Source organism: Poecile atricapillus, chromosome 4 (assembly GCF_030490865.1).
Source record: "Poecile atricapillus isolate bPoeAtr1 chromosome 4, bPoeAtr1.hap1, whole genome shotgun sequence".
NCBI classification, from domain to species: domain Eukaryota; kingdom Metazoa; phylum Chordata; class Aves; order Passeriformes; family Paridae; genus Poecile; species Poecile atricapillus.
In genome coordinates this window covers 29,769,572-29,795,018 of record NC_081252.1, presented here as the reverse complement: position 1 = coordinate 29,795,018, position 25,447 = coordinate 29,769,572, and the positions used below count along the sequence as shown (strand labels likewise).

Here is a 25,447-nt window from a genome sequence, read left to right as displayed (position 1 = left end):
CCTGAGAGGAAAATTCCCATGGACATCAGGCTATATATAAAGTCTCTCTAATGCCCTTCTCAGTGACAAAGTACTGACTTGTATAGTCTAAGGCCAGCTGAGTTTCTGAGAAATTGCTTCACTTTTCTGCAAAAATTGCAGACAGAGGGAGGGCATGAGCAAGTGCAGCTCCATAGTAGAGCACCGTGGATTGCTCTGTTACAGGGTGCTGAGAATTTGGCCCTCACTCCTTTCCAGAATGGAGGAGTTGCAGTGTTTTGCTTAGATAGCAACCTCAAAAACGAAGTCTTTTAGGACAGCAGTTGGCAACTTTCAGAAAATCAACACAGGTACCCATGAACCAAATCAAATTTGTTACAGCTTCATAGCTGTTCTTCAAATTGTCTTGCATCTGGGTTTGGGGTCTTCTTTGATAGCTCTTCAATATGTCCTCACCTTTGCAGGATTCTTTTGGTAGAGTTAGGCGAGGAAAGGGCATCATACTGTTTTTGTTTTAAATATGCTCATAAATGAGCCAGGGCAGCACTGAAGACAAACAACCACTGGTCTCTCAATGTGATTAAAATGAGAACCCTTCCACATCAGTCCTCATGAGAAAGGAACTTTGGGATCTCTCAAAGTCTGTGACTCTTGAAGAATTTGTATGGTGGCCCATTCTAGACAGGAGTTTTTGGAGGTCCACTAGACCTGCAGGGCAGGAGTTTGGAATCTCCAAGCCCGTCCAAAGTTGTGTGTTCAAGCATGGTTGTGGTTTTACTCCAGCCCACACCACTAAGTTTTCTGTTGATGGAAAAGGTGGGGTGCATCCCTCTTTTCAGAATCCTACACAGAAATTCAGGATGCTTTGATGTGGTATGCCAATTGCAGGAGTCTTGATCTTGGTACATTTGGGTTCCCAAGAGAATGGCAGGGAAAGGTGTTTTTGTGTATCCTGCCTTGGTGCAGACCTGCCAGTCAGCCCAGGCACAGAACTACAATGGTCTTGACAATGGGGCCAGCATTGAACAATACAGGACCAGTGAACAGTGTAATAAAGGTCAGAGTTAGACATCTAAATTTCTCTGGCTAATTCTAGTGCATAGCACTAGATAAGAATAAGGATTGAAATTACATTTTCCTTTCAGATTCATGGTCTAAAGGTTGATTAAGTCACATTTCTGTAGCATAGAGAAAAAATACTGTAATAATCTGATGTAGCTGGAATACAGTAGGGTAACCATGAGACTTACAGGTAGGATGGTAATTTCAGAAGTGGAGGAGAATTTTATTTCATTGTTATAGGAAAATTGTGGTTTGGATGCTTTTCTGCAGCACAGGTTTCTTTTTTATGCATTCATTGATTGGATGGGAAAATGTGTGGTATAGTCATTAGAAGAATGATTAAAGGAGGAAGGACCTTCTGTGGGAAAACCGTGTACACAGTAACTGCTGTTCTCTGCTGGCTGCTTGCATCAGCATAAAGCTTTGTATTTCAGGCACTGGGAGAGGACTAGGTGTGTCTGTGAGACAAAATTTCAAATAATGATGGTGGTGTGTGTCCCAGCTGTGCAATGGAGGCTAATTCTGACCAAATATGATATTAGAACTGCATTGTTAATAAACATTTGCCAAATTAATGTTGTTTAAAACAGAAACCAGCAGTGAAAATGGTATTTCAACTGCTGTACCTTTTTTAAGCAGAAGTCCAAGTTTTAGGCAATTATGGATTTTGTAAAACTTAAAGATGACAGTGAACTAAAGTGCTTAGGGTTAACCTCTAATAGCAAAGCTAGCCTCTGCTTCAGCCCATAAAAGCTTTGATCCTCATGAAAACCAGTTCTAATTATGTCTAGATAATAATCCTCATAAAAATCTGACTATCCTCTGAAGCAAATTAGGTGACTTTTTAATACTAAATTCTGATTGAGCTCACATTAAACCAGGTTTACAGCATTTTAGGGCCATTTTCTGCTTCAGATTGTTATAAGAAATGAAAATGAACATAAACAATGGTTGTGAATGGTAGTATATAATTTTTTATCTGACCCACTAGTATTTCCACAGTCAGCAAATACTTGAGAATGAAAATGAGCATGCATGGAGTTAGTATTTTAAAATATTAACACATAAAGGCATTAAAAATGGTTCTTAGTATCAAAACACATCAGTTATGTAGACTAGAAGAAATTCACAAGCTTGTTAATTTATTTTTTTTATACCAAGTTGCCTGTGTTGTGAATAATACAAATTGCTCCAAGTCTAACAGTGGATGAAGTTTGCTGAAATTTGCCTTGTTGATATCTTGTGCAGTGCAGTGGTTTCTAAGCAGTGATTTCATAACTGTGCCAAGGGATTAAACTAAAGTGTGTGACAGAGTCATCATTTGCTGATGGCAATACAGCTGCCAAACAGTATTTCAGATTGCAGTATTACAGATTTTGTGTTCCCTGCCCCAGCTTTAGCAGGCAAAGAAGATTGCTGTACATCCTAACTGGATAAAGCTTATGTTGTAAGAAGTTGGAGTGAGATGTTTGAAATGGAAAAGTATTATAGGTCTTGATTACTCTGATCCCTTGCGTTCCTCTCAGCATTTCATGGTAGTTAGAACAAATTCTGAGTTCATTTAAGCAAGAGGCTTAAGAACAGGAGGTGCTTCAGTGAACTTAAGAACCAGAGCTGCAGTCTTGTCAAACCACAGTGTTTTCCCAAGCAAGCCCTAACTCTTGCTTTCCTGCAGCTATGTGCCAGCTAAATCAAACATGTCATATATTTACAGAATAAGCTAAAGCCCTTAGTTCTTGATTTTCTAACCACATTCCTGTACAGCTCTGGAATCTTGTTTGTGTCATGGACTAATCATAAAGGTCTTTCCCTAGCCTTTGCATAATCTGGACACCAGCATGCCTTACTGAGAGGAGACTGTTGTTTTTACATTTGACACAAGACTGGCAGTGCCAATTTTGATAGATTCCTTTTTAGTTTGGTTGGTGTTTTGCTATTTGAGTGGCATAAAAGATAGCATAAAGCATGAAGTCATCAATATTATGGCAGGATGCAGAAGTATACCCAGTGAACATTTTACTTAATGCCTTATGCTGTGATTACACTCAAGAGATTTGAAATATTAGAGAAGACATGGCTTAGTTTCAAATCATTCAAACACGTCTTTTTACTTAGAACCTTAGTTCAGATGGCAAATCAGATCTGTTTTTTAATCTACTTATCCTCTCTAGCACTGGATAGAGGGAGAATTGCATGTTTTTCCTAATGTAGGCAGGTTTTAGCTACTGCTGTTTGTTTCATGTGTGATAAGAATACACTGTTGGATCATGTTCAGCTTGGCATCCACCGTAACTGCTGCGTCTTTCCCAGCAGAGCTGCTGCTCACCCAGTCAGTTCCTGGTCTCTGCTGACACACCACTTCTTCCACTCCACATTTCTAAACATTTTAAAGCTCGGTGCCACGTAAGACCTGTATTCTACTTATGCTAATTAAGCCACCAGTTTATTCCATTATCAATTCCATTAGCTTTTGAAAAGCATCTTTTTCTTCTCTCTTTAGAGATTTTGGGGGAAGGTGGGGCTTCTTCTTGGACTTTAGCCAGAAGTTTTCTTGTGGTATGCAACTGGTATAGTCCTCAGCAAAGAGAAGAATTTGACTCAAAAACTGATTAACCTTTGAGTGACACTTCTAAGCCTTACCACTGAAAAGAATCATGTAGTCTCTGCATTTTTTTTCTGCCTGAAATCATAATAAACTGGCCAAAAAAATTAGCCCAGGCAAATTCAGTATTAAAACAACATGGGGCTATTGAGTACCCTCTAATTCTAAAATAAATGATTGAAGCTGCATTGTTCTTCATTTACTGACACCTAAGTGCTTCCATCTGCAGTGACAACCTTACATTACTCTTGCTGGTGTATACTAATATGAAGACTTATATAAACTCTTAAGTTTTTTTTCTTATGAGAGAAAAAAACTAAAAACCCACATGCCTCTCTGTGACATGTTTGTCTCAGTTTATTTCTTTACCATATTTTGAACCGTGGCCAGCTGGAACTTCATGTGAGAAAGTTCATTATTTACTTGTGTTTTTTTGTAATCTAAATGGAGGTCTCTGGGAGTTTGCTGTCATCCTTAATATAACCACAGGGAAGATTTCTTTGGCTTTGAACTGTTAATGATGGATTGCTGATGAGAGCACAGATGAATGTGCAAGAATACTTCCTAATTTGCTCACCACGTGCAGCATACCTGCGTTTCTAAGGAGGGGAAGAGATGAAGAGAAATATTATTCAGCTGCTCATATTCACTGTCTCTGTATATTGTCAGTAAGGATATCGCTACAGGGTAATGGTCTATCTGACTTTTAGTATTTTAGGAGGCATTTGATGGGTAATTTTTAGTCATTAAGTTCAGAGCTATTGCTAAAAGGCTAATAAATAAATATTAATTAGGTAACAAAACGGATTTTAAAATTTACAGTAGCTTGTGGACGTATCTTCTTGGTTCAAATATATCTGAAAAAAAATTCAAGATTAAATAGCAGGAAGCCTTATTCAGGAGAGCTTATGAAGGAAAGCATATGGCTTACTAATCTCTTCATTGCCTCTCTTCAGGCATGGAGATAGGTAATAAAATATGGCCTTACTCTTCTGCTCAGTGCTGCTTCTGCTGCAACTCTGCTTGATCCTTACTATTTGTCTGTCCTGTTTGTACAAATGAATGGGAAGAAACGAGGCAGAACAGAGAGGGAATGAGGAGAGTTGTGGCTCATTTCCAGCTGATCACAGCCAGAGAAGTTGTCTGGGCACAGAAAACTGAAGTATTTTACTGTCAGGATGAGGAGGGAAAGTACCATGGTAGTGCAGGTCTCTGACTTGAAAGGAGATGCAACACATCACAACAGCACCATCTCCATTTGTCACTGCTTTGTCACACACCATTTCTGCCCATCTATTCACATGCTGCAATAGGAAACCACCTCAAAACACATGACTGAAATGAACTGTCCCTTTTTAAATTTAGGAACACTCAGATATCTCCTCCTGCCTTCAGACTTTCTTGGATATTAGTTTGATGTGTTACATGACAGACCAGGCTGCATATTAACACTCCTTAACCTCATAAACTCCATGTTTGACACCTTCTGCTTCATTTGCATCTCATCTGCTTGCTACAGGAATTGATGCCCATGACAAAAAGTGCTTCTGTATAACTGTTGCATCACAGCTGGAGAGCTATAAGCAGTACAGGGGAAAATACTGTAAATAAACTCATGTTATTATAATTGCACACTGCTGAATAAGCAATCTTCTCATATTTTATTTTTAAAGGGTGAACCAGGTTTCATTGGTCCACAAGGAGAACCTGGGTTGCCAGGGCTACCAGGAACAAAGGTAAGGGCCAGTGCTCTGGTGTGAAGCTCCTTGAGCTGATGTCAAATTCAACTTCCCTCAGCAAGGAGAGGAGACTGAGGCTACTATTGGAGAAAATGTGAAGTCATGGACCAGTGCTAGGAGATAGATATATAGACATTCATACTGGTACCCTCAAAAAATGTGAATGCAGATGTTACATCATGACTTTAATTAATAAGTCATCTTTTTTTCATGTTAGAATCCCCAAATTTGGTTGTTCAAGAGGCAGAATAGGCATGACTGAAGAAACTATTTTCATAAATGTGCGGCGTTTTAGGAAAATGTCTTGAAAGTGTGTGCATGAAGTAGAACTTTGATACTGTGCAGCTGCTTCTGAAAATACAAGTAGACTAAACCACAGTTTCTTCTGTTGGCTTGGTTTCTTTGATCCTGCTGAGTTGGTGGTGTGCTAAAGACTGCCCAGTATTTTGTGGTATCTGTGTGTCTGTTGCAATAGGGTGACAGAGGAGAGGCAGGCCCTGTTGGGAAGGGTGAGCGAGGTGAACCTGGAATCCCTGGACCAAAGGTCAGTCTGATTTTTACACTGGGAATGTTTTGTCAGTTTTACACCTATGGACACGTCTTTGCCTGCTGAAAAGTAGAACAGAACTTGGTGAGTGAGCTTTTAAATGAAAATGCTGTCAAATGCTCTACTTGAGTCCAGAAGACAATGGCAGGTTTGTGTTCCCAGCTGTGAAACTGCAGTCTGAATGGACTCTTATTTGGTCTACAAAGTAAAGACACTACCTACATACACTGTCATGGAATTGGCCTAATTCATTCCAGCTGAAGTAGTGACCTCCAGGTCCCTAACTTTCAGCATCAAAGTTTGAACTCTTTGACCACTGTAGCTATTGAATGCAGAGAAAATCCATTTTGCATGCTGTTTTCTAACTCTCTAAGAAAGAGATTGGTCTAACTACATTTTAGTATTATCTTAATATTTCCCCTGGTGTTGATACTGTCAAGTTTTTCTTTCCTAGTGCATTTTGAAAACAATAAGGTTAATTTTCTGCTCCTTGGACAGTTAGTTTGTATTCACCTGAACTGTTGGGAAAAGAAGTTGTGGCAACACTTTATTTTAATTTCCTTATGTTAGAATATTTAACTATCTTCTCTATCACTTGGCTATCATTTCTCAGTAGTAATGGAATGACATAGTTCATTCTTGAAAATCAGTGATAATGATGCCTATCTTTACTAATGCCAATACTGTTTTGCCTTTGGAAAAGAGGAATCTGTGACCATTGCACTCTGGTGTTAAAGAATATATTAATCTGGGTGCTATTAAATTAAATGCCTTTAAGGATTCATTATCTTGGTAATAGCAATATAAAGTATTTCTTCTGTTCCAAACTGTAGTTAGTCGTTACTAATTTCTTTTTCTCTGCACTCCCATTTCTCTACCATTTTTCTGCTATCTCACTTCAAACAGGGGAAAACAGGTGAACCTGGATCTAGAGGCCCCAAAGGGTCAAAGGTTAGTAGTAAAGAAAGTTTCTTTAGGGGACTAATTAATACAATGATTTTTAGAATCAATTATTTGTAACATTCCTCTTTAAAAGGATCTGCAGCGTTCTTTTTAAGTGAAACCTTCTGACCTTCAATTTTAGCTAATAAATTTAGTCAAGTCATATGGATTTTGAACACTGTGATTCTAATCTTTTTTCTGTTATAACATCCATTCCACTCTGCTTTTGCTTTCCACATGCAACTTGGTTTCTCTCTGTGTATCTGATGTGTGTTAGTTCTCCCACATGCCAGGACCCAACACCTGACTGGCTTTTACTGGGTTTGCAATAATTTTGTGGATCCACACTTAGGTGAGCTAGGTGTCAGTGGTATTCCAAGTACTTCAGGCTGAGATATGATGGTCAGAAATCCTACAAAGGCAAGAGTTGTTGGTTGCATTACTGTTTCATCTGCTTTAAAAAGACTATTTTGATTATATCTACCCATTTATCTTTATATAGATATAGTTGTTTCATATATATGGAGAGATAAAATGTATGTTTTTTCTATTACTTTATCTGCTGTGCAAATATTGTTCCCACTGGATTCCTTCATGTTATATGATAGATGAAAATGTATTTGTGTGGGTGGTCACTGACAAGTCTGCTGTCAGAATAAGGGTGACAGGACAATGTAGCTGATGTGAAACTGTTTGCAGTACTTGTAAGGTCCTTGAAGGGTGCCCTTAAGTGCTTAAAGATGTGATTAAACAAGTGCCATTTAACCTCATTCATTCCCACCAGAAAGAAGCATTGGAAGGCAAGGGAATTGATGTGGGAATTAAAAGTATCAGAGTGAGAGCAGAAGAGTAAACCAGCCTCTCATTTGACAGTATCTGGTCACCACCCACATGTACCAAATTATAAAGATATTCCCTTTTTATCAAAAAAGGATATAAGATTTTCATTTTACCTGCATACCTGAAAATCTGGCCCACAGAAGTCAATCTAGTGGTGGGGAACTTACTTTTTTATCAGTTCCAATGTTCACTTGCTGCTGCCAAGGCAGCACTAGAAGGGAAAGGCAGATGGCACAACCTTGATAATGCCCTGTCACCAGCCTGCTCTCTGTATGCCTTCATCAGCTCTATGAAAGTTTCCTGGTTTCTGTGTGTTCTCTTACCACTGGTAAATTAATCATTCTTCCCTGACTTTTACCAAAGTTCTCTAAATTTCAACAGGAGCAAAATTTTCAGTTCTTACCCATATTAATTTTGAGTAATATTAAAATGTAAGACCTTGCTATGAAAGTGACTGTGAAATGAATTGTGGATGCTGGGATATGACTGCATACATGTTTGAAATTCCCTCCATCATTTGAAATATATTACTAACTGACAGGACGAAAAAGTTGTGTGTAAGCTGGTAATGATCTTAGGCCTGTCACAGAAAGGGTGTCAAGAATCTCCAGATCTGACAGTACAGTTGTGTTTGTAGGGAAGGCAGTGACTCAGACCAGGGAGGTTCAGAAGGTTAGTTGGAGGCGTGATTTCAAAAAGAAAAGTTTATACATTTTGAAACACACATTTGAAGAAGTTTTTGACTGTTTTCAGACTGAGTAATTTAATTTCTCTAGTATTCTCTTCAAGCTTTTGATAGTAGTGTCATTAAGAATAGGGATGTTACACAAAGTGCTTAATTGTTAATCTGCCAATTTTTTGGTTCTTTGCAATTTTTTTATTGCAAAACAATACAACACTCTAATATTCACACAGAACAAAATGTATCATTGTCGATTCTACCAGTACACAGATTTTGAAGGACTTTTTCCTTTCATTAAATAAGATTCACATCCTGTTTAGGATGACAGACCCTGTAAACCAGTTCATTTAAGAAAACATATTTAAAAGGGAAGAACTATGTGATATATTGTCAAATGGCATACCTGTTTTTTTCATGTATCATTTTTACATAGGGGGATACCGGTGAGAGAGGTGACACAGGATCTGCAGGTCCACAGGTAAGTCTATGTCACAGCTCTTTGTTTTGTACCCTTAGATTCAGTCCATGTGAACTGAAATCGTAGCACTAATTCCAGTTAAAACTCCAGGTGAAATTGGGAACTTGACACTGTTGGAACATGGTTGCTAACCAGACTTTAATATTGTGACACCACTTGCCACTATTTGAAGCAGTCTCCTCTCCACAGTTTGTGGGCAGGATGTTACAAGCCTGGTGTTCTGACATTGGTCACTGCCAATACAGAACTAGAGTGTAGGAACTGCTTAAATGTCTTCCCTCAGAGGTTTAATCTATTTGCTTTCCCACTGCAGCACAAGTCACTTTGTACTGACTTGCTTATTTATCTTTACTAAAAAAAACTTTTTCCTTTAAATTCTATGTTTTGTAGTAGTATATTACAAGTACAGTAAGTGTATAACACCACACTATCAAATCAAAGGATGTCAGTAGTTAAGAGTCTAAAATAGCCTTTGACAGTTGTCTCAAAATTCTAATGGAAAATATGTTACAGGGACCACCTGGACAGAAGGGCGATCAAGGTGCAACAGAGATAATTGATTATAATGGCAATATCCATGAAGCTCTACAGGTATGCAAACATAACAAGGCTGAATTGGCTTAGTCTGGCCTGGCAAAAAGTAATTTGACAGCACGGTGTTTCTTTTTGCTTAGAACTTGAAAACATTTTGTGTGCAAAATTGTTGAGCTTATTAATCAGGAATCACCTTCTATATTTGGAAACCAGGTTATCTGTGCTAGAAGAACTGTTTCCCTGACACAAATTAGCTGAGTGAATTAGTTCCATGTTCTCTGGGGAGTACTGACATCACCTAATGAGGACAAAACTAATTCATTGCTGGCTTTGGTGTTTTAGTGCTGAATTAATGTAATAAACCACATACACAGGTTCAACAGAAGTGTCTGCTTTTCAGTTCATGTATTATAATATTGACATTTCTTTTTTTCCTTGTTTTTCTTCTCTTCTTCCTTTAAAATGAAAAGAGCAGAATATTTGAGCTTTGGAAACCATGTAACATGGTTCCATTAGCAAGCTGTGGATTCAATCAGCAACTTGAGTACATTAAGTAGACCAAGCACCAGTCTTCTCACTTATTCATTTCTGGAAAACCTATTTTGACTGGTGTGCAGAAAAGTGTGGAGGATTAAAGTGGGGTTACAAAAAGAATGAATGAGTGTTTGCATAAAAGCAAAGGACCAAGATGACATACGTCATTGAAGTCAAGGTGATTTACATTGCAGAATACTCAGATGCAAATTCTGTGCAGTATAACTCTACCAAAGTGAATGGCTTGCTTATGTGAAACTGAAGACTGGATTTGGCTCATTGTGCATCTGATCACTTTCTCACTGAAGCCGCTGAACTTTTTTCTTACATTTATGCAGTGGGAGTGGGTAGAAGTCTGACCAGTCATTTGGTTTCCAAGGTACTTGCAAAAAATAAAAAAAATCTCACTGCCTTTACTAAAATCTAAAAGCCTTGTATGTCACTAAGGCTGAGTCTACAATTCCATTGTGGCTGTGGAGAAGTCTGCATAGGCATGTTGTGAGGCTCTGCATTATGTTTGCCTCATTTGGTTTGCTTGTAAAGGAATTCAGACACACAGCTTTCAGTCATCTAAATCCCTCTCTGAGTTACATGCCTAAAGTAGCCTGAAATTAATGTTGTGTATTACCAGACACAGATTTACCAGGGGCTTTAGCCCCTGCATCTCCTGTATTCTGTCTTTGTAGTGTAACTCTGGCATCACTGTTACTTTCAAGCTTCTTCAGAAAAGCTGCAGCACATAAAGAAGCCTTAGAAGTGGACTAAAGCCTTTTGCAGTGGTTCAGACATATAAGAAGCCTTTATCCCATTGCAAATCATTCCAAATATCATCACCTTCTGATCCAGGGCAACAAATAATTGATATTAATGGTAATGGCTGTGCAAGGAGGGTGTAAGTAAGATTATATAGGATCAGTCGAAAATACTCTTGCCAAATGCAGCTCAGTCCTTTCAGATGGCAAACACCCATTCCTAAGTCTCCTGGTGCCAAATGCTTAGAGACTCTGAGGTTTGCAGTTCTCTCACAGAAGTACATGAGAACTTCCAGTGCTCAGCACCAAACTGTGAACTTGCACAGAATTTGGCCTGTAGATTTAAGAAGTTGAAAAGAGTTTACAAGATCTGGACTGCTTGTCTCATGTTAGAATTTAGTAATAAATCATGAAGCAGTCTAGAAACTTAGTTACTTTGCCTTGTGCCTCCTATTCAATCTCATGTGCAATCTTAAAATTGTTGTTGTGGTTTGAGCAAGACCACTGCTGAGAGTATGTGGCTTTCACTTGGAGGATCAAATACAGAATTCATCTCTCTGCTGAAATTGCTCTTCACACCTGTTCTGCAGAATTTCCCAGGGCAAAAAGCACCAGTTTCCAAAGTTTAACCTTTGTAGGAACTACAGCATTAGATATTAAAATATTTGCCACCGTACAGGGATCCGCTACTGTGATTGCAAAAAAAGAACAGTTCTTTGCAATAGTTATTTTAGGTTTTCATACTTAGATACTTTCATACCTGAACTTCTCAGTGTTTTTTAAGTTCTAGATATATTTCCATTAATACATTGAAATACAAAGGCTATGAGTATATTAAAACCATGTGTTAGAGAACAATTTTGTGCAAGTACTTTCCATCGAGTAGGTTCCAGATCTTTGCCAGCAGTATGTATTGTTGCACTGACATACAGAGGTTCTTCTACAGCTTAAAACAGAAGATCTGCAAACCTTTATTTGCACATTGGATAAAAATTAGAAAAGCAAAATATTTCTTGTTCCATGTAGACCAGTTAAGTTCTTCACACGCAAAAGGAGAGCATGTGCAAGCTGCAATGTTTGGGGGTTTTACTCTATTTAAAAATATAGACAAGCATTTAAATTACATTTCAATACTTTTCCACTTGGTTTTAGATTCTTTGGCAAAAAAAAATAGTGATAGGTCAAGATATCTTCCCTTCTTCTATGATGAAAATATCCTTTGTCTTTCCAAGCAAATTCAAAGCAGAATACATAGATGAGTTATGGGCTGGCAGTTTTGGGTTTAGAACTGCATTTTTATATGAAAATTAATGTTACATCTCCACTCCAGGAATCATATTTATTAGTTAAGCATTGGTGCAGAACCTGCAGACATTACAAAATATAGGGTAGCCTTTTGGTTGGCTTCAGACACCAACACATTATGTTTTATTAAAATGTTTTAAAAACTGCTTTTTGAAGACTTCTGCTTAGATTTTGCTGTTTAGTCATTGTTTATTTGATCTCTTGAATTGTACAAAAATACTGTCTTCATCTAATTCCCACAGAAACCAAGCAGCTGATACAACACCAAGAATTTTAAATAACAGAGGTTTTCTTTATGTTTTTGAGGGCATGGTGTCTCCCACATGCAGCCTAGGTTCTGTGGAGATTATAACTAGAGCAAACAGAATTATTTATGTCATTGTTTAATTCTGCTACTGACAACTCTTGTTAATACATTTTGCCAACAGAGGATTGCCACCCTGACTGTCACGGTAATTCCTATTGCATGACCTACTGTGCGTTGTAGAACTTCTCCTTTGTGCTGCAGCCTGTTCATAATTTTGCTAGCTCAGGACATGCCTTCATTGGATGTCAACCTGGTTCATCATAAGATGTACTGATTTCCTTTGCTTGGTGTTCCCATAGCAGAGAACCCATTGTTGAAAGCCAGAAATGGAACCAATTCTGCTCCTCTTGAATTAATGGCAAAACTTCCGTTCATTTAAGTACGAAACTGGGAAAACACGTTCTCCTTTTTTGTTTCAAGTTCTTCTCTGCAAGGTTGCTGTTAGCTGTACTTTCCCATCTGTACACACCCTTTCACTATTAATGCAGGGGATTTCTAAATGTTGATGTGGGGTTTCTGTAAAGGATCCCCACTATGTACCATCCAGACCAATGTTTGATGCATCACACTGTGTCCACAGCCTGAGGTGGAAATGAAGGAAATGGTTACATTTCATGGCAATTTCACAAAGCACTGAGTATTCCCAGACACACTTAGAATCTTTTAGCAGAATCCTCTTTGCGACTGCTTTGAGATTTCTCCTGGTCTCAGACTGTTTTGGATCAGGCAGTGAGGGCTGGCAAATATGACTGGGTTTTGGTCTCCCTTCCGTTACGGGAAGCAGTGCCATTTCATCAATAGGAGCAGAGGACTTTATTATAAAATATGAGTTGTACTGTTATTTTAACACTGTTTTTTGTGGTAGTGTTGTGGTTGTTGAGAGCTGTCACAGATTAACAGCTTGTCCATAACTGGTCTTGGTTCCCCTTGTGTTAAAAATCTAACCTATTTTGTTACAGTAGCTGTGTTAACATTCACCCTGTGCTTACATGACAAGTTCTTCAGGAGTTTATTTCAAAGCTTAGAGGTTTGTATGTTTCTGTTTAGGGACCACCAGGACCACCAGGACCCCAAGGGCTGCAAGGGTCAAAGGTGATCTTCTTTACTTTACTCATTGTATCTTAAGGGTGGAGTATTTTCTGTGTTTTTTTTAAATGGTGTATATGTACAGGTAAATGGAGCTTTCCAGCACAGTTGTTTAACTGTAAATTTAAAAAATATGGCATGTTTCTGACTTTATATGCAAGATTCTTGAGATGTAGCTTTCCAGAATAGGTGCTTTGTTTAATTGCCACACACAGATGCTTAAGCAAGGAACAGCAAAATGAATTAGTGCTGAAAGAGTGCAGAAGCATCTCACTCAGGGATCAGCACTCAGGTTGCTCCCTAGGACTTTGCAAAGTATCCACCCAACCAGACAGTGGCTCCCATGCCTCACTTCTGGCTGAGTTGGAATGAGGTGGGCAAAGCTGTGTGCAGGACCACTGGCCACCGTGTGAGTGCATGTGAATGCAGCTTTTATATCACGGGGGCACCCACCCAAATAAGTGCAGTGTTGTCTAGTGTCAGTAAAAATTACAAGGTACACATGTGGGCAGGAGCCTGGCTGGAAACCCAGGCCTGCCAATACCACCTGGCTGGTGCTCATAAGTAGTACAGAAGGTTAGTGAGCAGCCCACACAGAGACAATGAATACCATATGCTGCACTGTTCTATAAAATTTAAATAATATATTTGCCTATACTTAAAAAAGAGGTGTTGAAAAAGAGGTGGACTCTCCCTTAATGTTTTTAAACTAGTTGAGATGTTTCTCCTCTTTCTTAAATACTAGGTACTGCATCTTCTCGCAGTGTCTCTACACTATTCCAAGAACAAATATGTGCATCTTCAATAACAATTCTAGACATTTCAGTTTTAGACTTTATCCAGTATTTCATATGGAAATATATCACAATACACATGTACATTGTTTCAAGAAATTGTGAGAAACAAGGTTCATTCTATGTGAAAATTGATAGTAGAATATACAGTTAAGTGTGCAGAAATTGCTTTTTTGCATTGTCACCTATCCAGCAATTCTGCAACATATGGAGTATGTTGTAAAACAGAGAAGTTGGAGTGTGGAAGAGGTTGTGTTCCTTCATATAGATGAGCATTCTCATTCAAAATTTACAATGTGAAGCAGAATTCAGCATCACAGGAGTTTGTTTCTAATGTCATTGACTCCATCCATCACCATAACTTGCTCCCTTAGAGAATGCTACCCAGGAACTGGTCATAAGACGATGTGGTGGATGTGAGCTCCTTCACTGGGTGATTTATAATAGGGAAAAAACCCATGAAGTTTCTCTTATCCTTACATAAATTGGGAGGCATGATATTCTGTATTTATTCTGGTAGCAGGCAAAGTTTCCATTGGATTGGGGTCTTTTCACCCCTGGGATTTTGTCTTCTTTTTCCTTTCTTTTTATGCACTTGTCTGGCCTTTATACAAGCCAAAGTTTGTGTAATGTCATGCTCAACTTGGCTGTTTATTTAATATAGGTATTAGATATATGCTGGATTTTTTGACAGAATATTCTCTAGCTTTATTGTTGTTAATTATGAGAATTTTTCTGGCTCTTTCCTCTAATATCTGGGACAATTGGGATAATCCATTTCTGTCTTATCTCTTACAGGGTGAACCAGGATCCCCAGGAATTCCAGGAGCTGATGGAGAACAGGTACATTTTGCTTAAATCATGCAGTGAAGGACATGTGAGCAACCACAGGTTGTTTCAAGAGATTATTTCCGTGATACCAAGTTTCAACTTTGATTTCATAATCTAAATAATATGATGATAATGATTAATAAAGATCATTATAGTGTTGCTGCGTAGTCTGGGATCTAATAATGTTCTGCATTTTAATAGCAAAGGTATATGCAGCACATGACTTCGGCTTATTAAGATCATCAAAGCTAGAATTCTGTTGGTGTCCCTAAGTTTTTTACATGACTTGCTGAATAATTCCATATTTTAGGGTCCTAAGGGCTCAAAAGGAGACACAGGTGATCCTGGAATGCCTGGAGAAAAAGGGGGAATTGGACTGCCTGGCCTACCAGTGAGTATGACAAATAAATTCATTAATTTTAGAAAAAATATTTCTATTTTTTTTCTCACTTCCATTATCAGGAGTTTCCAACAGTATTGATAAATTGCAAATGGGAGGGAGAGAAACTGGGGAGAAAATTCTGAGATAGTTCTGAAGCTAATCTAGGAGGAGGTATAAGATTGTCAGAGCTTTTCATTCCACTTACAGTGAAAAAAAAAATACTGGGTTGGGGAGAAAGAGGTTAGTTGGCAGGCTGACCAAAATTGTGCCAGTCTTGTAATATATAGTACAACATGGGCAAGGAGGAAGGAGCTGTGTTTCCAATGGAAGTTTCAGGTGACTTACATTGAGGAGGGAGAAAAAATGCATAATTATTTATGGGATGCATTCTTCCTATTTTGTGTGTGTGTATACAGATACATATACATACACATGAAATTTCTCAGCAAAAACAGAAACAATTTCAAAATTGTATCTGTAGTACAATACATCATGAACGGAGTGCCAGCTTAAGGAATTGTCATAAATATCATGCCACAAATGATAGCTATCAATATGAAAGCATATGTTTATATTAAAAATTATTTTTAAAGTAGTGTCAGATTTTTTTTAAGGATTTCCTTTTTTTAAATGATAATTATTTCCAAATAAATATTATCATTTCTAGATTGTTTGCTAGTAAGATTGAAGCAGATTATAAATGCTGTTTTGTAATGATTTTTAGGGAGCCAATGGCATGAAAGGCGAAAAAGGAGACGTTGGTTTGCCTGGTGCCCAAGGTCCTTCGGTAAGTCCTAGTGTGGCATTGCAGTGAACACAGGAATCCAGCAGTGGTTCTGCAACTTCTTGATATTCATGACTGATCTTTCCTGAGAATGAATAGACTTCTGGTCATAGAGCTAAATGCAGTTTAAGACATTTCAAAGAAATAATTCCTGTTCTGTTCTATGACTATGAACATGTTCTGCTTGCTCCAGTCAAAGTCTTCTGGGTCTGTAATGAATCAAAAGATAAATGGGGAAGAAAGTAAAAAAAACCCCAAACAAGCCATAATCTCTCTCAACACCCTATACTCTGGGAATCTCAGATAGTGCAGTGAGAACCAGCCTAGACTGACTTCAGGTATGTGACCAGCAGAGTGAGCTAGTTGTATGAGACCACACATTCTCCTGATTTTTTTTTTTTTTTTTGAAACATTGTAAAGGCATCAAACAGACTAAAAAACCCCAAAAAAAAAAAAAAAATCAAACGCACTCCTACATGGTACCTTTATGGTATGGGTGACTTTCATTATCAGAGCAGAGGTTAGTGACAAAAGCCATAGCTCTGAGAAGTCAAAGAGGCTGCCCTGTGCCATTGCAGGACACAAGAGACACCCCACATCTCTGAGTTTCTTTCTATGAGGAGAAGATTAGTTTGTTAGAAATTAATTCACTAATTCATTCATCCTGTTCTGTGTATTTTCACTTGAAGGAAGACTTAGAGTTTTCAGGAGATTGCACTGCTGGTGGAATCTGTCTTACATTTCAGTGTGTCTTGTTGCTGCTTTTGCCACCACTGACAGCTACTGCAGCAGTGCTTGAGTCTGGAGACCTGTGTCAGCATCCCTGCTGCCACTCTGCAGGCTATGGCAGCAACCCATTGGGATTAAGTCCAGGAAGAGAGGGGATATAAGCTGGATATATCATCATGAAATTCTTTCCATGGATTTGTTAGGAACATGGAAAACCAGTGCAGAATATGCGTGCACTAAACACTGAGCAACCCGATTACTTATTTTAATGACCTCAGAGAATTTTTGGTACAAGTGGGCTAAAAGAAATAAAAGGAGAGACAAAGGGCAATTTTGAAATTATGCCAAAGCCCAGCTTGAATTCAGTATCTTTTCCATTTGTCAATGTTGAGAAGGAATAAAATAACACATCATCACCTTCTGGCTCTGTAGATTAAGTAGTAGAAGAGAGAATGAAAGAGCACATACCATAAAATATAAAAAGTTCAAGCACCCCTTCTCAGTACTGTTTGTTTTACAGGGATTTATTGTTTTTCCCCCATAGTGCCTTAAAGTGTATCATAGACCCTAGGAATAAGAATCTGGAGACAGGCACGCTGCCATATGGCACAGGCAGATCTGCACTTTGGGTACCCTGTCTTTCAAATCAAAATAATTCCCATTCTTAAAGCCCTGTCTAGATGTGCTGTCAATGTTCACTGTTGCATAGCTATTTTTGTAAGTGCTTGCCAACAAGGGTCAGCCTGACTTCTGGTATTTTTGTGGGAGTTCTTTGCTCTGCATGATTTAATACCATTGTTTTTTATCTGTAGATGATAGGACCACCTGGACCACCAGGGCCACATGGTCCTCCAGGCCCTATGGTAAGCTTGGGGAGGGACAGAGAGGCTGGAAATAGTTAAGCCCTCCTGTCACTTTATTGCCTGCTTACTAAAAATGTTAACAGAATATGTTGCCATTAAAGAGGAGACCTAACTTGGAGATCTTTTTGCATGTCTTAAAATTCACAGGAGGTGGAGAAACGAATTGCACATTCCTGTTATTGTTAACGTGCTAATGGTCTGATTCCTCTTCAGAATCAGGTGTTCACTATTGTTTTATTGACAGCTGCATTTCTTTTGAGAGTCAAGAAATACTGGGGCAATTTGTGTCGCTATAAAGCAAAAACTCCAAGAAATCATGGTGGATTTTCATAATGAAAAATGTTACTTTTATTTTCAGGGACCTCATGGACTGCCTGGCCCAAAGGTAAATTAATACCTGTCTTGCATAGACGAGCTCTTTATGTCTGCAAAGTGTCACGCTTTGCTCTTGAATGCATGCAGCTATCTTTTGTCATGCCTCATTAAATAAACGTTTCTGATATTCTTAAACCTTAAAGCAGATTTTAATATTAGCAGCTTAAAAGCTTTTTAAATTTTCTATGATTGTTTCTGAGTAGTATTTCTCCTCAGCATTGACTGAGTCCATTTTTCATATGACTACTCAGGATGTGGCACTAAATTATTTAGCTTCCTGTTTATGGGCAAGCTACCATTGCACTTGGAATTACTTTGGAATACAGAAGCATGTTACAGGCTCAGGAAATGAAGTCAGATAAACTTGTCTTCATTTAGGCTCTCTTGTATCTCCTGCTTCTTCCAGTCTCCATGGCCTTTGTTAGGTGACAGGTGTTTTACTGACCAGTTCCTTCACTTTAACATTTGGTTCACCATCACAAACTGATGTGTGCATTTTTGTGTTTTCCAAACTGGATTCATGATCAGACAGGTCTGCAATACAATTTGAACATTTTTCATTGCATAGATATTCTTTAGGGACTCTCTTAGCCCATGAGAACAGCTCAGGAGAGTGGAAGTGAATTTTGGCAGAGTTTAAATATTTTAATTTGTGCTTTAATTCAGTAGTCACCAGTAAGCTAAAATTCAGGATGACACTGTATTCATTAAGGCCAGTGATATCATCAGGCATAATCATTTAAATCACTATGGCTCCCTAATCACACCTTTCTCAAAAAGTAAGGAAAAGGAGGAAAGGGTGTTTTCTGTGTAGTTTTGGGGGTTTGTTTTGGGTTTTTAAAGGTGCAAGACAGAAAATCACAGGTTTGACCCCTTATGAGACTGTGTTACCTTGGCTCAAGAAACCTAAGTCATAAATCATTTTTTGAAATCAAGTATGTTCCATTTTAGCACCAGCCCTGCTTTACCTCAGGCTTTTGGCCTGAGACTCAGGCTTTGTGGGATTTCTCAGGTCTGTTTCCAAAACTTCAGCGTTTCCAGTGCTACTGCTCTGAAAGTCACATCGAGTCTAATAGAATAAGGATGAAGAAATGGCTGCTAAGGGGGCAAAGCAGGCAGATGATGTCTGGAGTTACTTAAAGGAGCAGACTGGGTTCTACTGAGATTGGTGGGGTTTTTTTTAAAATATGAATATAATATAAGGTAACATAATACATCAAAGGGAAATCTAGCAATGAGGCCATGGGGAGCAGCCTGGATAAAATACCCACGTATTTCTGTTTCCCAGAAGAGGCAGGTGTGGTCAATACTCTCTTTGACTGAGCAGCCCTCATGCTGATGCAGTTTTTCATTATGAGAGAATGATTTATTGGCAGCTCTGAGCCCAGTATTATCATCTTAGTGATGTTTAATGTAATAGCCTATGCATAATTTAACAATCACAACAAGTGCCATTTCTTACATTGTTAAAATTTCTCTTTATGAACACAGAAACTGTGGACCTCCCAAACAGCTTGGCATTGTGTAACCTACACTGTTTCTTTTAACTTGTTACTGTTTATTATGTATGCTTAAAGGTTTAAAATATCTTTATGTAAGATTTTGCTGCAAATTCCAGTTTGCTGTTAGGGAAAATGTTGCTTCCTTACCAAATGTACTTTACAGGAGATCTCTCTGTAGAAACCTGCAGTTTTGACATTTATTTTTATGAACATTTTCTTTCAGTTTGAATTATCTGCATAGGGTGGTTTATGGGATTTGAGGAATTTCCAAAACCCCCTGAACTCATGCTTAATTGAAACCTTCTAACTGTAGTGATGATTATTAGGAAAACATTAAAAAAATCTGTTACCCATAAGTTTCCTGCAGGTTTTTTAACACACATTTTAACTCCAGCAGACACCGCCCAAGTATTTTTGCCCACTATTAAATCAGTATGTAAATTACTAAGCTAAGAATTAGTAAATTGAGAAGGTTGAATTTGTTCAAACTGGAATTTGCAGCTACTTCTGAGGCTGGCTTCTTCTATCCCAGCTTAAACACCCATTGTAGCACCAAATCTTTGGCATTTATACTTTTACGTTTAGGGTGAACCAGGGTTAAATGGTCTTAAAGGATTGAAGGGTGAACCAGGTCAAAAGGGTGACAGAGGGCCCCTTGGTCTTCCAGTAAGTAAAAAACCCCAACTATTCAATTTCAGTGCAAATCACAAACGTGTCTTTCTACTCCTCGTGAACAACTCTGATTTACTCAATAGCATATGCAGAATATACCATGTTGGAGCAGAGCATCACTCTTGTTTTGTTTTGTCCCAAATCTGTGCTATCATCCCAAGTAATGTCCTGTAACACCCAGTGCTGTCAGGTTTTTTCTCGTTGTTGTGTGTCAGTTGAGATTGTTCAGTGTCACAAGGATGTCATCACCCCCATTACATTAGTCATGCTGTTATCCAAGTGTTGTTTGGTGTTTCCATTAAAAAAGGAGTCTCCCCTTTCCCCCGTCTCCCCAGTTATTCTTCCTCTCATTGCACTTCTGCAGTTCAAATGGAGAGGTCTAATTGAGGAAAGCTAAAAAATTGGTTTAGGGAATTAAGTTGCAGGGGTTTTTTTTTTCTGAATTCTTATTTTTGCCTTGTTCTTTAGAAAATTCCCATTCTGAGTGTTTCGCATGATTTTTGTCTTACAAGTGAAGAACCTTAAAAATATGGAAACATCAGAGTTCTTAGAATTTAGGTTGATAAAATAGAAAATACTTTTTGTGTTTAAAAGCATGCTGAAAAGGCAGCTTTTTTTTTTTTCCTCAGAAAAAGAGTTCATTTTTCCTCTTCGCTGTTGTTATTGTATGAGGGTTGCTCCCAGTGATTACATTGTTAAGAGTAAAATGGAGAAAAACGACTTAGTTGACCCAAAGGAACACAAACCTCTGTGATTAATATTTTCAAGAATTATGTGCAGGGCCTCTGGACAAGCTCAGCGTCACCGAGAATTTTAATTTATTTTGAGAAAAATAAAAGCTCATTTTCACACTGACAGTTACATCTCTATAGAGAGTGAGCTTTGGACACCTGAGCCCTGAAAAAGGCTACAAAGTAGAAGAGACCAGCACAAAATATGCTATAAGATTTTCCAAATTTACACAGATCTTGTATTGCTCCTGCTTGCTGCTTCTAAATGTCACTTTCAGGAGCAAAGCCCAAGCGTTTGACGTTCCAAATAAACGGCTGGTTTTATGGAGTTGGCTGGAGATTTTAGCTGGGTTTGTTTGGGGGCTGGTTTGGTTCAGTTTTTAGGAAGCAGGGGTGCTGTGCAGATTATTCCCTGTGCCCATCCCGCGGTGCCGCTCTGTTATTCGCACAGAACCCACGAGGGGTCCCCCCATCCCCGAGGATGCTGAGGCTCATGGCCCGGCGTGCCGGGACGGGAAAACAGGAAAAGTGATTGTCTGCCGGCCTCTTGGAAATGAATGAGCCCATTGTGGTCAGGATCCAGATTTTGTTGGCTGCATAATGCAGTATTCTTGCACTTGAATATTTCCTATCGCAGTTAACACACGTTTTTCTTCCTTTGTGTATACTATTCAGTATTGTCGCTGTTTACAAATTAGAAAACATGCGAGTAAATGACAAAGTAAATATTTGTGTGCTCAGGCTCAGAAACACCCTAACATCTGGTGTTTGTAGCACTCCTATGGCCTGACAATATTCTGCTCCAATATACTTGATGCCAGGGCAGGGGTGGGTCAGCGATGTTACGCTGAGGTGAGAACAGAATTGGGCTCTCGGTGTTTTATGTGAATTTTTAACTAACATGCTGTTGTAGTAATGTGATACCCACTCCAGAACCCTGTCACAGCGTGTACTGTATGTTTGAATTGTGTTTATTCATCAGCACCACTTACTAATCTCACGTTCTTGTCATTCGTGTCGTGCCCATCATCCATGCTTCCACCTAACCACACAGGGAGCATCTGGCTTAGACGGAAAGCCAGGAGCCCGGGTGAGTCCCTTGTCTTTCTGTGTCCCCTTTGGTGACAGTCCGTGTGCTCCCCAGGGGCTCTGCCAGCCAAGCTCGCTCACTGCACACTGGAAGGAAGGCCAAATGCTGCAGGCATTTTCTTTGCTGCATGAGAGGGGGCTTCAAGCAGATTTTTAGGGCAGTATGTGTGGGAAGGAGAATGTAAATCTCTGCAAAAGGAGCTCTGAACCTTAAAAAGGCAGCTTAGTTTTGATTTTTGGTTGGGCAACTGCCTTGGATGGGTTGTTGGTTTTCCTGAGTAAGGTGAGGGATTTAGCTTACAGGAGAACATAGATGTTCACTGCTAATATGGAATCAGTGAAGGAAATGCAGATGTGCTGGGGTTCATCTACAGACACTGCTATATTACACATTCTAGATGCTAAATCTCCTGCTTTCTTTAATGATAAAGAAATCTATGCAGTGGAAGGGTTAATTTTGGAAGTAAGAGTCTTATTGATCCCTGCAATAGGTAAGTCCATCTTACAGGTGGACGTTTCAATTTAAAGAATAATCAATTTCAAAAATAAAACAATAATTTAAAGTCTTTTTTTGACCCTTACATCTTCTTCCAATCAGTTTAAGTCTTTGTAAATCTGATTGCTTCCATGGATGTAATGAATTCCAGGCAGAAGAAAGCTGCTCTGCCTTGTAACAGGAGAGGTCATAGGTGGAGTTTAGGGAGCCAAATAGGGTGCACCACAATTAAATCCAAGTTTTCAACCAGTGAAGACTGATTCCATGTTAGTTCTTGAGTACAAGACAGCTGTTAAAACGAAAGAGTTGTGAGAACAATCCCTCTCTCTTACCCTCTTTGTTCCTTTTTGTAGGGTATAGATGGCCCGGTTGGTCCCCATGGCCCTGCAGGTCCCAAAGGAGAGAGAGTAAGTATATGTTCCATGTGCTTCTCCTTACAAAGTGGCTGCCACAATGGAAAAATGTCATGTGGGGACTCATACTGTGCCCAGGTGTTACAGAACAGGACAGTATCTCACCTGTAGAGGAGCAACCCAGAACTCTACATGCGTTCTGGTTACACACACATTCATCTGTTTGAGGTTGACATTTGTAACTCCTTAACTTCAGAGGAGTTGATATTTTGAAATGACTAATCACTGAGAAATTGACTGGACTTTCTAGTTCACAGTGCCACAAACAGAACATGATTTGCACTAGCTCCATTATGTTGTATAAGTTGAGACAGCAAACTGATACAAAAGAAGATAGTGTGATCTGATTATATAAGAATGCAGTGGCAAAAAAAAAGAAAAGTATTTCTCTCCTCTATGCACTTAAATGATTTTATCCAGGAAAAATAATTCCAGCCTCTGTAAAATTTAAACTTTTTTTTTTTTCCCCAAAGCTTAGAAGACAGGAGCTGTGCTATTTAATTTAGAATATTCACAGTAAATTTTCTCTAGTAGAAATAGGATGGAAACTCTGATCTTTAACTATGAGCCTGTCACCTTTTACAATACAACCATCAACTTACACAACAAACCAGAAGTTGATATCCTAACTAAAACCTCCAAGAAGTTGCCAGTCCAGAACTTTGTCTCTTTGACTTCCTCACTTTAACAAAACAGCTGTGCTAAAACAACTTCAGGCTAGCTGTATTAAGGACACAGCCACGTGGCAGAGGTCCAGTTAGCTTCATCTGAGAAAGGTAAGGTGCATTTTTACAGAGCTGTGTATTGAGGGGTAAATACAATACTATATGCAGAATAGTCCAAATTAAACTGTACAGTAGGCTGCATTTACCACTCAGGCTAGTTAAGTGCCTGAACAACTTGAGTATTTTTTCTGTTTTCCTAGGGGATTACTTAAATTCAATTTTTCATTGAAAAATCCATTTCATTTTCATTTTCAATTCAATTAGGTTTTTCCTTCGATTAGGACAAAATACATCTCCTGTCAACTCTGTCAAAAGATAGTTGAACATCCTCTAATCTCAAGTAAATAATTTAGATGAGATGTGGAAGTATATAAAAATCCGGTACCTTTATTCTTGCATTATGAGCTTTTATGTTGAAGGATATGCATGTGTACTACCAGTTGAAATGTCTTTGACAATGAAATATGATATAAACTATTATTCTCATCTGTGGAGGAGAGCTACTAATATTTTTATTTTTTTTTGCGAGGGTATGCAAGGTCATAAGAGCTCATGCAGCCGGATCTGGAATAAGCCCTACTGTTGCTGTTGAAAAGTAGTAGCTACAAAGGGGATAGGAATTGCTGTGATGTAAATCAGTAATTCATGAGCATAGAAGGAGAACTTCACATAAATAGAGAGACCAAGGTGTGCAGAAAATTCCTACACACCCACCATTTTCTGTGGAGCTAAATGAATGGAAGTTCAAAGATAGATGGAATCTTTTTTCACAAGCAGGCGACCAGCAGGATTATTGCTGTAATTGTTCCTGTAATTATTCAGTACCATTTGGGAGGAGGAGCTGTTTGTAGGATAGTTATGTAACAGGTGCCAAGTATTGATATATGTCTCATTTTTTAAATAACAAATCATGTCTTTTTAATGCTGATTTTCAGCTTGCATTTGCAACTGCTGAACTTGCCTATGTGTGAGCAGGAGTGAAACGTTTTTGTCCTCAGATTTTGGACTTTTTAATTAAAAACAGTGTACAGGGCCAGTGTTCACTGTCACTGAATAGGGCCCCATTTTGTCTGTATTGATAAGAAAAACCTTGGGCCAGTATAAATCTAGAAGGGCATTAGGGCTGTTTTACCAAGTAATCATGAATTCATTGTTGTAATAGGCTTCTGAATCTCACTGTGTTCCTATTATTTTCACTTACATACTGTCTTGAGAGAAAGGAGAGAACACTGGAATACAGATAAGACATCTTCAGCTACTACAGATGGAAAGGGACATGTAAGCCTGAAGGGTGATGACAGGCATAATGTATATCCAGCTTCTTGACCAACTAAAGGAATCTGAGAGCTGGAAATACACATTTTTCTTTTTCTTTTTTTTTTTTTTTTTCCATTGATGACAAATACCTGGTTTTGTGCTTGATTTTGGCTTTTAGATGTGTAGCCTGTGCAACACTGTCATCATTACACACAGTACCAGTAGGTAAAGTGCATTCTCTTTAATTTGGTTAAAATGTTTCTCACCATGATAGTGTTATGAAATCTCCCTGTCTATCCTAATGGAGACACAGATCATTCAGCTTTATTCATGCGAATTGTAACTCATATTTGTCCATGATTCAGGAGACTGAAGTGAGATAGGAGGCAAAAACATAGGTTATGGTTTCTATTTT

General features: G+C 38.6%; 1 protein-coding gene across 1 annotated transcript in view; it reads left to right on the top strand.

The window, feature by feature from the left end:
* Nucleotides 1-25,447, top strand: part of COL25A1 (collagen type XXV alpha 1 chain) — a 126,295-nt gene that overhangs the window by 81,701 nt on the left and 19,147 nt on the right. The window contains exons 17-29 of the mRNA XM_058838838.1: nt 5,317-5,379; nt 5,858-5,926; nt 6,836-6,880; nt 8,827-8,871; nt 9,385-9,462; nt 12,425-12,448; nt 13,351-13,395; nt 14,982-15,026; nt 15,325-15,405; nt 16,121-16,183; nt 17,722-17,772; nt 18,131-18,157; nt 22,991-23,044. Coding sequence (XP_058694821.1) covers nt 5,317-5,379; nt 5,858-5,926; nt 6,836-6,880; nt 8,827-8,871; nt 9,385-9,462; nt 12,425-12,448; nt 13,351-13,395; nt 14,982-15,026; nt 15,325-15,405; nt 16,121-16,183; nt 17,722-17,772; nt 18,131-18,157; nt 22,991-23,044 — 690 coding nt within the window. The remainder of the gene's footprint in view (nt 1-5,316; nt 5,380-5,857; nt 5,927-6,835; nt 6,881-8,826; nt 8,872-9,384; nt 9,463-12,424; nt 12,449-13,350; nt 13,396-14,981; nt 15,027-15,324; nt 15,406-16,120; nt 16,184-17,721; nt 17,773-18,130; nt 18,158-22,990; nt 23,045-25,447) is intronic.